This window comes from Marmota monax, unplaced genomic scaffold (genome assembly GCF_021218885.2).
Source record: "Marmota monax isolate L192 unplaced genomic scaffold, Marmota_monax_Labrador192_F-V1.1 WCK01_AAM20220418_F8-fsc00021, whole genome shotgun sequence".
In the NCBI taxonomy this organism is placed as follows: domain Eukaryota; kingdom Metazoa; phylum Chordata; class Mammalia; order Rodentia; family Sciuridae; genus Marmota; species Marmota monax.
In genome coordinates, this window is record NW_026695228.1 from 10,317,850 (window position 1) to 10,331,701 (window position 13,852).

The 13,852-nt window shown below is 43.6% G+C and overlaps 1 protein-coding gene across 5 annotated transcripts in view; it reads right to left on the minus strand.

Annotated features, from left to right (window-relative positions):
* Window positions 1–271: 271 nt before the first annotated feature.
* Trank1 (tetratricopeptide repeat and ankyrin repeat containing 1) overlaps window positions 272–13,852 on the minus strand; it is an 85,727-nt gene continuing 72,146 nt past the window's right edge. For all 5 annotated transcript variants that reach the window (XM_046436974.2, XM_046436975.2, XM_046436972.2 and 2 more), the window contains 6 exons: window positions 12,327–12,430; window positions 12,072–12,204; window positions 8,216–8,361; window positions 4,340–7,383; window positions 3,391–3,489; window positions 272–1,860 (listed from right to left, as the gene is read on the minus strand). In XM_046436974.2, coding sequence (XP_046292930.1) covers window positions 1,760–1,860; window positions 3,391–3,489; window positions 4,340–7,383; window positions 8,216–8,361; window positions 12,072–12,204; window positions 12,327–12,430 — 3,627 coding nt within the window. In that variant the 3' untranslated portion in view covers window positions 272–1,759. The remainder of the gene's footprint in view (window positions 1,861–3,390; window positions 3,490–4,339; window positions 7,384–8,215; window positions 8,362–12,071; window positions 12,205–12,326; window positions 12,431–13,852) is intronic.

A 13,852-nucleotide genomic window follows, 5' to 3' on the forward strand; every position in this document is an offset into this window, starting at 1 on the left:
TGACAAAGCTCCTTACTTTCCAAACCCCACATGCTTGAAGAGCACCCAGACTGGAAAGAATATGCACAAGGAGGGCCCACAAGAACATTCCAACCACCTGTGTGTCCCTTCACTGAGCTGTGTTTCTCTAATGCTGGATTTCTTAATTTCAGCAGGCACAGAAACCTTCTGCTCTGGCCAGCATCAATCAGCTGACCATAAGGAACCATCTTCAAAATTTAGCCCTTTTCTCTTAGTAAAGATTAGAAATAAACAACAGGACAGTTGTGAGTAAGAGAAATGATTTAACTTTATAAAAATGTGATAATACAGCAATATTTGATTTCTTTCCTTTTCTTTTTCTGGCAAGTAAAGTTTATAAAAACACCTGGAATAAAAATTAGAAACATAACCTAATAAAATTAGAAACAAACATTTCAAGGAAACAAGTCATTAAAAGACATAGAAAGACAAGGAAGGGACAACATTGAGCAGCTAAAGCAGCAGCTACATGGGGAAGTTGGTTCGGCTATGAGGACAGAACAATCAAAGACCAACATGAACCTGACCTTTCATACCAGGCTGGGATGAGTGGGCTAAGGATGGGCAGTAACCATCAGAGAGGCATGAAGGCTTCCCAAGGACCAGATCGATGGTGCTGGCTCAGTGGGCGTAGGGGGACATTGGCCTCCTGCAAACAGCCCACATGCAAGCTCCTCTTACAGGGCCTCTCAGCCACATGGCAGTGATGCACAGCCAAATCTTGAAGAATTGGCACTGTAGAGCTGGCTTCCTCCTATGCCCACTTGTTTCTAACCTGTAGTTCTACAGGTCACTATCCCACAGTCGTGAGCTCAGTGGGTAGAAACATATCAATATGTCAACCTAAGCTTGGGAGGCAAACATGCCAGGGAGAAACCAAGAAATCTGGACACCTAGTGCTACATACAAAATACTTTTTGTAATGTCTGCACCATAGCCAAAGTGGAATTAGGACCACCTTGGAGAGGCAGGCCAGGAACGCCAGGCAACATTCCCCTAGAGGGAAAGGGCGTCCCAAGGATGCTGGGTGAGTTCTTGACTACATTCTGAGGTAGTCTAATCATGACTTGCACAGGTAGCTGAGAATGGTCACAAAAGATGGAGGGAGGGAGGGCAGAAAAGTTGCCATATAGAGAAAAGACTAACATTATATAACGGAAGGAACTACGCTACAAGTGGGCTCAGAGATAAGGAGGATGCGACCTAGGCTCAGGGTGGCTGGCAGTAGGGCCCACATGGACCCTGGGCACACACAGCTTTTATACTACTCACTGCTGCAGCAGTGTGGCAGGAAATGAGGGAATCCACAGAGGGATTTCCTGGCCCCAAGCAGTGGCAACTCTGAGATGAGGGGTGTCCATCTTAAATGACTAACCCCCTTCTACTGACTCTTATCATGAAGGGATTGAACCAGAGAGCCTGGGAGCTTTAGGGCAAGGAGTCCCAATGTTCCCTTCAACAGGACTCCTCTAACCTGAACATGTCTAGCGGGAGTAATACTGTTAGACCTTAACTTGGAAAACACTTACAAGGTACCTGCAGGTGAGGGAGCAATCAGACCCTAAGCCACCACTGAAAGAGAAATAACAACAAGCAAAGGTGGTGTTAGACACCCCCCATACTCTATTTTTTTTAATGCTAATTTACAGTCTTATTCTCTTCTGCCCTCCAGCATTCAGAATTCTAAGACAGGATGGAATGTTCTGAAAGTTTAGGAGGCAGCAGCTGTGTTTAGATGTTAGTATTTTCTCTGCTTTCCACATTTTCGCGAACGTCTTCTAGGACGGAGTTCACCAAAGTCTTCAACTTCATTTTCATAATCATCTTCCTGAACAATACCTAAAAGGAACAAGAAAAAAAAAAACATGAAACAGAGACAAGGCAAAGGTTGATTTTTCCCTTATTCCACTGTAAAACATAACATCCTAGTAAAACCTAATATTTCTGTAATCATTTTATATTAAAGAAATGAAGCTTTCTATTAGGGTGCCGCCAAAGTGAATTTTCCTTTGAGTACTGATATTGCTTCCCAAGAAGTGACAAAATAAACACCCTTCTCCAGAATAAATTCTTTTTAGCTGGTTCCTCTGGCCTTTCTAGAAGCCATTTAAGTGGCAAATCAAGCAAACTCAACCATACTCTTGAGTTGGTATACTAATTACCTTCCTTTTGAAACAATCACAAAATTATAGTACCCAGAAGGAACTATATGGTAAAGGGTGGGGGTTTTTGTTTGTTTTTAGTTTTAATTGGCAGAGATATTTGTGCCAAGTCCCTTCAAGTTTTCCCCAGTGCTGGGGTCTGGATTTCCCAGTAGCATCTGGAAGGGCATTCAAAGCTGATGAAATCCTCAGAGCAAAAGGAAGTGTGGTCCAGCTGGGAAGGGGCAGTAATTGGAATGGGCAAGAGGGAAGACACAGTGCATCCCACAGAACTTGTCAAGAAATTCTGACTGCCAACAAAGAAACCTGAATCGCTCTTCTCAGTCCTGTAACCCTCTATAGAAAGATGCTGCAAGCTTCCCCACTGGTTTTGTTTGTTTTGTTCACAAGCATATTTCCAGACCCACACAGCACTAGTATATACTATACGCTCAGAAAATATCCCCAGATTTGTGTGTTTAATTAATTAAATTTTGGTACTGGTGATTGAACCCAGGGGTGTTTACCACTGAGCTATGTTCCCAGACCTTTTTTATGTTTTTATTTTGAGACAGGATCTTGCTAAGTTGCTTACGGCCTCTCTAAGTTGCTGAGGCTGGCCTAGAACTTGCAATTCTTCCACCTCAGCCTCCTGAGCTGCTGGGATTAGACATGCACCATCATGCCCAGCTATATTCACTGATTTAAATGAATGATTAACAAAGGCAAATATTTTATCAATGGATGGTTTTACAATACTTTGCCTATCTTTGGCCTTCACTGTATTGAGTATGTGCAGTGACTGAACATCATTAATAATAGTCCATTAGCAGCAAAAGGTTTCTAGCAACTAAAATGGGCCCAGAATAATGGCCCTCACAGTCTGATGGGGAAACTTTAATACTATGTTGCTAATAGTTTTATTACTGTCATGATACTTCTAGACAGTGAGAAGCGGCTACTGATATCAGAGGAAGCCCTACTTCACATTCACTGAGGAGCCAGCAGCATCAAGAACCAAGGATCCTGGCTTGGGCTGGGGCTCAGCAGTACAGCACTTGCCTAGCACGTGTGAAGCACTAGGTTCGACCCTCAGCACAACATAAAAATAAATAAATAAAATAAAGGTATTATGTCCATCTTTAACTAAGCAAACAAACAAAACAACAACAACAACAAAAAGACAGGATCCAAATGTTACCTGTCTGTGGAGAAAAGGACTCCTTACCTTCATCCCTTAAGTGGAGTTCTGTTTTTGTCAACCACTCCTGTGCATCCTTGACTGACAGGACCAGAATTTTGACCAGATGAGTCATTGCCTCCTCCGCTGAAGAAACCAAGGAACAAGGGTTCTGAGTCAAGAGGCTATTGCAGGAACCAGAACACCATGCACTAGAGCCAAAGTGCCCATGCCCAAGAGCTAGTGTGTCTGCTCTTTCTCTGAAAAGAGGCTTCCTTACAAGGTAAGGGACCTAAAGCTGCCTTTTGCTGCCACAAAGCTGCCTTTAATGCTAGCCCTATGCCATTACTGTACATCTGCAGAGACTGCCAATAACAAACCCTTCCAGGAAACTTGCACTCGAAATGTCATTAAAACTTACACTGAAGAGAGTGTCTGAATTATAGAAGATTTTAAAATATGCAGTTTTGCTAATTTTATACATAACTTCCACCAGTATTGCTAAGAAATAGCTTATAAGAAAGCTGGAGGACACTTGATTTTAAGACCACATAAGAGTTCTTATTCAAAGCCCACACTGGAGTATGACTGAAGGGACCCTCCTACAAAAAAGAAACCAGCTATGCACTTCCAGATCTTACTCTAGGGTTTTGCACATAATAGGTGCTCAAGAAAAGAGCACTGAACTAATGAATTGGGAGACCCTAAAAGAGTTTTCTCAAGACTTTAAACATTCTTTCTATATCTTCTCCACATAATTGGTTAGCAAACCATGTTCTCATCTGTAGGGCCAAAGATAATCACAATTTTTTAATTGGGGAATGGGTGGCTCAAACAATGAGGTTTTGCCATAATTTGAGGACAAAAATTCTTTACTTATATTTCCACTAATGCCAAGATACCATCACCCCCCAAGTCAGCCCTCACTACAAACAGCATAACTCTGAGTGTCTAACATGCCTAACACCGTTTGGGCCCCATCTCCACAGGTTCTTACCTCCTGCCCAGGCCTTTCGCCTGTAGAGGTCCTCCACCAAATCTGAAACCCTCTTGATGTGCTCCTGGACCTTCCTCTGCAGCATGTGGCTATGCTCTTTAGAGCCCAGGTGACTACGGATCCACACACTCTGCTCGATGTCCTGTACTACCAGTTTGCCTTCATCAATGGCTGGGTCTACCTTCGCATGGAAAAATTCTGAGTATTTCTGGTAAGCCACCTGCTGCCTCTGGTGGGCTTCTAGGCGGATGTGCTGCTCATAAGACTCGCTGGTCCTCTCTCGACACTCTTTTCCTTCCAGCTCAGCCCTGGAAAGGACCACAGCCTCTGAAGCCGCTCCTTCAAATGCTTTGCTGGAGCTGAAGTAGTTCTCAGGGCTCCGGGTGAACTTCACCCCACACAGGTCGCACTGGGTCCTGTCTACATCAGCCCTTTTGAAGTTCCCAACCCCAGGCTCTCTAGCTTCCTCCCTGACACGTTCAGTCTGAACTCGTCTCCTCCAACTGATGCAGACAGATACCACCAGGCACGCTCTTCTCAACTTGCGCTGGATGGAGGCCTTCCGCTGCTTCTGCGAAAGGATGGCAGCCAGGAGGTGGTCTCGGTCTTCCAGTGCCAGCTCATCTGTCTCATCCTGACCAAACTCACACTCGGGTTCAGCAAAGTAGTCCACTGGGCCCACACAGAGTAAGCGATTTAGTTTGACCTCCTCATGACAGAGGCCACGAACCATAGACCCTTTGGTGTGCACACTGTCCCACCGCCAGTGACAGTCCATCAGGTACTCTTCGTCTCGCTCAAAGAGCAGATCCTGGAGTGCCTCGGCCACAGACTTCACATTGACAGCCATTAACACTCGCCTCACCACCTTCCGAAGCCTCTCAGGGACCTGATCTGGACAGTCCATGCTCATTAGCTGCAGCCTCGTCTCAATCTCCTGGAAGTGGCGGTACAGAAGAGGCTTACAGAATGGCTGCAGAACCTCCTCAGCATTCACGAGCATCACCAAGCACAGCACCAGTGTCCGCTCGGCCTCACCTGAGACCACATAGTCTATTTCACTGAAGGCATCAAGCAGGACATTGAAGTTTGCATTCTCATAGCCACATAGCACCTTGACGAGGTAGGATAGGTGAAATCGGAAGTCCTGAATGGCTCTTGTCACATCCTTCGGTTTGTAATCCTGAATGATGGAGAACACGTCCCCAAGCTCCTTGTCCTTCTTGCTGAAAAGGAACTCCCAGTAGTGCAGGAGTGCAATGTAGCTCTTGGGGAGGCACAGGATGGCGTTCTTCCAGAGGCGGGCCAGCACCACCCCACAGTGGATGAACTGGAACTCCAACAGGGCCACTGTGTTTCCAATGCTGGGGATAAGTGGTTCTTTGCACCTCTTGATGAGGACGTTCATGAAACGGAAAAAGAGCCTCTTGTAGTCTTCTGGGTTCCTGTACACATATAACTGGTCGATGCAATTCTCCAGCAGCCGGATGAAGCAAAGATGGGTCTTCTCTGCACTTTCGTCATCCTTGTTGGGTACCAGCATGCCAAATTTTCCTTCTATTCCTTTCATCCTGCTGCTTCTCCCCCTGCCCCTCTCTTCTTTCTCAGACTCCAGAGCTTTCAGTTCCCTGTTGTAGTTGTCCTCCTCCTGGTGGAGCAGCTTTCCAAACTCCTCTGGGTAGCTGGAGGAGAGAAGGAAAGCCTGCATGGCGCTCAGCCACAGGTCTGTGGACTCCCGACGGCTGCGTGCCCTTTCATTTTGAAATAGAGAGTGGATGTACTCTTTCAAGGCAAACCTGTAGGATCGGAATGATTTGTAATTTGGTTTGAGGATTTCTTTGCATGCCATGGGGTTTTCTGACAGCACTCTCTGATGGAAATGCCTAGGGAAGAGGACATTTAGAAAGGATTTGCAAAGGCCATATGTATCTGTAGACAAAATATAATCTATTTCTTCAAGCTCTTCAGCTAAGATTTTAGGAAATACTTTTTTGGCTTCTAAAAGCAATCCATTGATTGCCACCAGGTGCATTTTCGACTGAACCAAACACTTGGCCTCACAACGACGCAAAGGCCTGTGAAAATCTTCACAGTTTTCATCCTCACATTTTAAACCTACAATAAACCTCGCACAGATCCCTGGGTAGGTCTTCCCAAGCAGGCTCTGTGTGATCTGACACAGCCTGCTCAAAAGGTGTTTGTTGAGGGCTAATTTCACTTGGTCAGTCATTATTAAGAAATGATCTTTCGTTTTCTTCTCTCTCAAGTTCAAATCCAGGTCAAAAATTATTCTTAATATGGGTCCAGGGTCATTCTGAGCTATCTGGCAATACTTGGCATCCACCTGGGAAATTCCAAAAAATTCAAAGCAAGATTTGACCATTTCCTTCTCAGCATTGTTAGTTACTCTCTTAAGGGCCCTGACCAGGTTGAGAAGAACTTCCAAGCCCCCTGGAGCCAGGGCCAGAACCTTCTCAGGCTCAGCCTCACACTGACTGGCTGCTTCGTAGAGTGCTTCCACCACTCCAGCTGAATGGTTGAGCGTGTCAAACTTGAGGATGGCATCTTTGAGCTTCTGGAAGTCTCTCAGAATTACCCCCTGCAGAAATTGGGCCTCTGCGATGCCAGACAACTGGCTGGTTTGATAGCAGAGATCAAGCGCTTCTCTTAGGATGGCCTTGGTATGCTCTATGTCAGAATCTCTGGCCACATTGAGGCGGGCAACCCCCAGCAGACAGGAGGCCTGGAAGTCCTTGTCAGCCGTGAGTCTGGCAGCCTCCAGGAGGCAGCCATGTTGTTTCATCAACAGTGCAGCCTCTTCTCTCCGACCTTCCCTGTTCAGCAGGTCTGCAGCTTCTGCTAGGCGTTTTCGAGACTTAAGGAATACCAGCTGGTCTTCTATGTCTAGCTTTGAGAGGACAGCCATCATTTCCTTGGTCTTATTTGCACTCAGGTACTTCGCTGCAGCTTCCAAATAAAATTGACTGGCAGAATATGAGAGCTTGGAAATAGGAAAGGTCTTGGTCTTTAGCATTTCTTCATACCTGAAAAAACAGGTCATGCAAATGTCAACCTGTTATCACCCAACCAATAGGAATTTCCTTCAAAATATAGCACAGAGTAATTTAAATAAAACTCCCACATGGAGATATTTTTTAAAAGACCTAAACTTATCAAGCATTCAAGCATTTTTATAAGTGCTTCACTATATAGTTATCAGTATAATAATTATAACTAATAAAATCTTTTTTCTTCAAAGAAATCAGGCATTAGTATGCATAATTAGTGAAATATATTGCCGTTACAACTCAAGCAAATAGGAATGAAGTTTGAAAGCCAATCTATAGGGCAAAATTCATACACAGTCAAAATTATCCTTGAATAAAACTCCCTTCAGCTCTGATAAAAGCATGATAATTATTTTGAGTATACAACTCCAATAAACTTGAAGGCAATTAACAAGAAAGGATGACATGGGTGTTATATACACATCAGCAATCGTACCAGTCTTCCTCTTATCCAACGCATGATTCTTCCCTCGCCAGGTGTGCATGGATTCATGTGAGACTAGTGAAGCTCTGATGGGTCCTCCTTTATTCTGCTGATTGAGTGGGTATAGCCTGCTATATACACACTCATAACAAACCCTTCATCTTCTTTGGCCCCCTCTCATGAAACTGTGTCAAAGCTTATCAAGAGTGGAAAACAGTCTTAGTCTCAAGGACTTCCTGACTCAGTACTAAGGTTGCACTCAAGTGGGAGGAGGTCATTACATCCCAGGCACTTCAGAAGCAGCAAGATAATACCACCCAGGGTAGCCTGCCCCCAGAGAGAGCAGGAGAAGGAAGAGAGATGGGAGAGAATGAAGACACTTACTTTTCCACTGCAATAGCAGCTTCCTCAAAAAGCTCCTCTTGGCAGTACATTTTGAGTGCTAGATCAAACTCCTGAATCTGCTCAAAGCATCTGAAAGCATCTTTGTAGCACTGACTTCGCTTATAGAAATAAGCAGCATCTCTTATCTGGGACAGAGTAAAATTTTACCTTTATTTGAAGTATTCTTAACTTTTTAAAATAAAACCAGTATGTGTTGGACATAGTCAAGAATGAAGGGAACATAAAAATCTCATGCACAAAGTGGTATGGCCATTCTGGAAAGGAACATGGTCACACTTGGTAGTGTGGATGTCCACTCCTAGCAATACATGCCATAAAAGGTTCATACAGTACCATGAGGAGATGTGCCACCCCATGGTGCTGGAAAATGTGAAAAACAGAACAAGATGCTATTTAGATACACTTCTTCAATAACACATGCATTCATGGACACATAATATTAAATCTATTATTAAATGGAAACTGGCCATGAAGAGGAAGAGAATGAACAAATAAAATGCAATGATTGGGCTTTGTAACCAACAAGGTGGGTTTGCCATGAACAGAAACATATATCTGACTCTCCTTCTTACACTTCTCATTTAGGCCATCACCTAACCCCTCATTTCCCATCTATGACCCCATTCTACCACCTCCACCATCATCATGTAGTGTAAACTCCATCATCTCAGACTACACTCCTAACTGACCTTTCCACTTCTACTGCCCTCTAAAACTCTCCACAGAGCACTTAATTAGTTTCATGTCACTTCTCCACTCAAAACATTCCCAGGCTCTCCATTCCACTTGAACAAAGTGTGGTCCTACCACAGGCAACAAGTCCCCACATATTCTCTTCCTGCCACCCTCTCTTACTCATGGCACAAATTCTACCCTCCCCATTATACTCTGGCCAACCAGGCTTCTTTGCTATTCTTCAAACTTGCCAAAATTCTCCCACTTCACAGTTTTTGCCTATAAGAGTCTGGCTATAAGGTCTGCCAGCAGCTGTCCTCAGAATTTCTGCTCAAAAGTTAGCTCTCTGACCCCACTATCTAAAATAGCAAACCCTTCTCCCCTCACATGTTTTATTCTTCTTAGCACTCATCCTCACTGACATCTCACAAACTATTTATTTATCTATTTATATCTCTCCTGCACAGGGAGATGGGGGGGAGCTCTGAAAAGACTGAGCTCTCTTCTTTATGGTCTCCTGTTCACAAAGCACCTGGCACACAGTAGGAGGTCTATCTGTTGAATGTTTAATTTCAAAACTGTACTTGCTGCATCTTAGGCTCAAAGAGAAAAAATAAAAATGAAACAAACAAAATATATGTGATGATCCCCCCCACCAAATCTCATCTTTAATAAGATAAGATACATGAAGTGCTAAAATAAACAGATACAGATGCGAGTTTCTTCTACATCCAGAGACCTCATAGACAAGGGAGCTTCTAGACCAATCTCAGTCATACAAACAAAACCTTACAACCCCTACATTTAACCACCCCTTTTTTCCTCCCTCGTCAATGCCAATTACTCAAGAGAAAAATCCATGTGTATACATGAAAGCCTACTGGATGTCAAGTGTGTGTCCAATAGGAGAGATAGAAAAGAGAGGGCTGGCTTTAAGTGGCAACTCCCCCTCCTCTGGTTGCCTTACTGGGAGGAGGCTGTACCTCCCATTCCAGAAAGGATGCAGAAAGGTTTCCAGGGAAACCAACACTGCTTCCTGAAGAGAGGCAGGACACAAGCTAGGCATAGGAAGCCCTGAAAGGAGGACTTACACTCCCATAGCACCCACACAAACATTTCTTCCCAGGGATAGAGTTATGTTATGCTATGCTATGTTATGCTATGCTATGCTATGTTATGGCTTGGCTTGGATATAAAATGTCTCCTAAAAAGCTTATGTGATAATGCAGGAATATTCAGAGATGAGATGATCAGATTATGAGAGTTGTAACCTAATCAATGAATTAATCCATTTGATAGATTAGTAATTTGAATGAATTACCAGGTAATAATTGCAGGCAAATGAAGTGTGGCTGGAAGCGATGGTGCCAGCCAACCATGGACCGAACCTCTGAAACAATGTGCGCCATATAAACTTTTCCTCCTTTAAGTTGTTTTTGTCAGGTATTTTGGTTGCAGCAGTGAACAGCTAACTGGCACAGATAGCATGCATTTGGGAGCTGGGAATAGGAAGACAGTTGGGCCTGATGACTTAGCAAAGGCTATTGCCAAGGTGGTCAATTTTAATCTTGATAGTCAAAGTGGGGAGATGATCACAATACTGGCTGAGAATTGAATGACCTTCCAGGGATGGGGGGGGCTCATCAAAGATAGGAACCAGATTCTTCACTGAATAGATTTTAGAACTGCTGGAATGTGCTGGAAAGAAAAAGTAGAAGAAGACCTAGAAACCAGACTTGGGCAAGCAGAAAGGTACAGGGAAAGCTGATCCTCCAGGAACAGGATAGCCTCCACACTTTGAAGGAACTGCAGTCCTGGAGAAGGCTGTGGGGGCTACACTTATGATCCACTGGTCTCCCCTACCCCCACTGTCAGAGGCAGTGCTGGACAGGTTAGGCGATCAAGGTGGGTAAGCAGACAAGGGAAGGATCTCTAGCTCAGTCTTGGCAGGTTCTGATAGGCAGAAAGGAAAGAGTGTAGTTACTGCTCAGAGTTCAACATAGTGGCACTGACAACTGGAGAGCAGAGACTAAAGAACTTGAAGAGGTTGGAATAAATCACCCAAAATTCCACCCACACTGAAATGTTTTCTCCAGTGTCCCTCCCTATTTTGTCTCCATTTCCCATATCTTGAGAAGTCACATCCTATAATAATCATGGAGCAGGGAAGGCAGTGTTAGTAAGGCCTTCTCTTCTCAGACACTGACTTTAGGTCACCATTCAAACTTCCTAGTAGGTTCCACTACTACCCCTCCAGGGGCCAGAGTGCTCTGAGTATCCTAGGAATTACTGCATTTGACAAAGACATGGAAACAAGTCTTTCTATTGGAGGATCACGAAACCTGACATAGGGGAGATGCAACAGCTCAGTTGGACTCTCTAAAGCACATCTCCAACTCCCTCTGGTAAAAGATCGATTGTTTAAAATTTCTAATCCACCACCACCGATACACTGAAAAATGAACTGACAAGAAAACAACCACCACTTGGATGTCCACAGCAACACCAAACAGCTATAAAAATCTCTAACTGCTTACTTCCCTCTTCTGTATTAATCTTGCTTCAGACAACAGTCTGCAGCCCACCGCCAGCTGGTTGACTCTCCATCAATAACTGCTCCTGACTAGCAATTCTGTCCAACAGGATTTTCTGCAATGATAGAAGTATTCTATAATAGTGAGCACTCACAATATGGCTAGTGAGACTGAGGGTGTGAATTTTTTTTAATTGTAGTACATTCTAATTAATTTAAAATTTAAATTAAATAGCCTCATGTGGCTGTTGGATTGGATAGAGCAGATATAGAGTAATTACCAGAAACATAGAAAAACCTTCATGTTAACACTAGGCCACTTGCCCAAGCTAACCTCAGACTATGAACACAGGGAAAGAGAAGGCAGGAATATTCAATACTCATCTGCCCTGTGATTTAAACGTTTGGCTTCCCTTGGATAATATCAGGCCTTGAATGTTAGCACAGACATAGATACACACACACACACAGACACACACACACACACACACAATCTTCAGAGCCTTATAAAAGCTTGAGCAGGTAGAGAAAGAAAAGGGCCACAAGCAGAGGTGAAGGGTCACATCCCCCATTCTGTTCAAGTGAAGCCCAGTTCTCCCAGGAGCAATTGGAGGTTGGAGGCCTTACCTTTCCCAGCCTCTCACACAACTGAGCAGAGAGCTGGAACTCCTTGGCATAACTCAGGCACTTAAGGGACAGCTTTGGTTCATTGCACTCCAAATAGGTCTTAGCCAGTTCCAAATACTCCAACTGCTTTTCCCTGGAGGAAGGGAAACAAAACAGTATTTCCATACACTGTTGATCTAACACCAATATATTTAACCTGCTGCTCTCATCAGAGCAAATCTGAAATGATACTGACACATTGCTAGTCAAACTTACTTGGGGCTAACTTTCTTGGATTTCATATTCAGGGCAGTGTTATGGGCCAGGGCCAACTTCTCCTTCTCAAAAGCACCTCCTTTTTGGTAACACTTGGCTGCAACCTGGAATAGGCAAAGGGGTTTGATTCTCAGAAAACTAATGTTAAGTGACACAGAACAAGAGTTCAAGTATGCATTATATGGTTAGATTGATAAGGCACTATACCTTACTCAGCCCAATATGAGAAGCAGAAACAGAAAGGTACAGTTATGCCAAAGAGAGTAACCTCAGAAGATAAAGCCCAACAGTGTACCAGCCAACACATTCAAAATCTTATTTAGGAAGTATCCGGAAGCCATAGAAAAGATGGATACTATTAATTTTTATAGGCCACCATAATGACATCTGAAGTTTAATTTTCCAATAGCCATGTGCAAGAGGTATCCTTGCTACATATATCAACTTCAGGTCAGAGCCAGGGAGCAATTGGCTCAAAGTCACCCTGTGCCTTTTCTGGGCTTTAACACAGCTGCTAACTACAACAGCTATACTGTGGTGCTGGTGAAACAATCACAGTATGTGTACTGGGAGTAGAAATATCAAGATATTTGGAGCATGTGGATCTGTTACCAAGCTCACTGTCTAGGAAGTATGCAGGCAAGTGTCATAGGGGAGTCAGTCTGCACCTCAATCATTGCCAACAGAAAGCTGCTTTTCTAAAACAACAATGCTCATACCATGTCTCAAAGTGTAGGCTACAAGGGCAAGTATTTGTTGAATGATTCAATCTTGTGTGGTAGTTCTGAAACATTCATGACATGCGCCAGAAACTCAATAAACCACCTGAGTCCTGAAGTCCTTTAGTAGGATCAAAATAAATTCAGGTGAGAAGAAGTTTTTTTTTATAACATTCTCATCTGTGATTGCCTCCCTAAAAAGATTTTAAATTCAAACATTCAAAAGTATTTTTGAATGGGTAATACCAAAGAGTTCTGAGGGGAATAAAGGGAATTTTCCAATATCATCCAACACCTGCTGCCCATCTTCTCTCCTCCTTCCCTCCCTACCACTCACCCTCTATTTCACCAAAAAAAAGTTCTTGGTTTTACAACAACAGCCAAATGTTCAGTATTTCTTTTCAATTATAACAAGGATAGGCAATGAATAAAATTTTAGGGCTTGATCAATTTCTACAGCTAAATAGTACATATATTTGAAACTGCCTTCCAGACAAATCAAACTTATACTGGTGTAAGTTTTGTTTTCTCACCTCATGTAACAGATTCCAAGAGTAGCCATAGTCCTTCACTCCACCCTATCTCTGCCACATCCTTTTATAGTGTAACTTTTCAGCTTCAGACTGCTGCCTATCTCCCCTCCCTTCTCATGTGGAAGGGACTTGCTTGGACAACAGAAGTCAGCAGAAATGACACTTGTCCAGCATCAAGGCCAGGCCTCAAGGGGCCAAGTACTTCTGCTCACCTTCTTTGAACCTTGGCCTCCCATGAACAAGTCCAGACTAGCCTGCTAGAGAATGAAGGAAA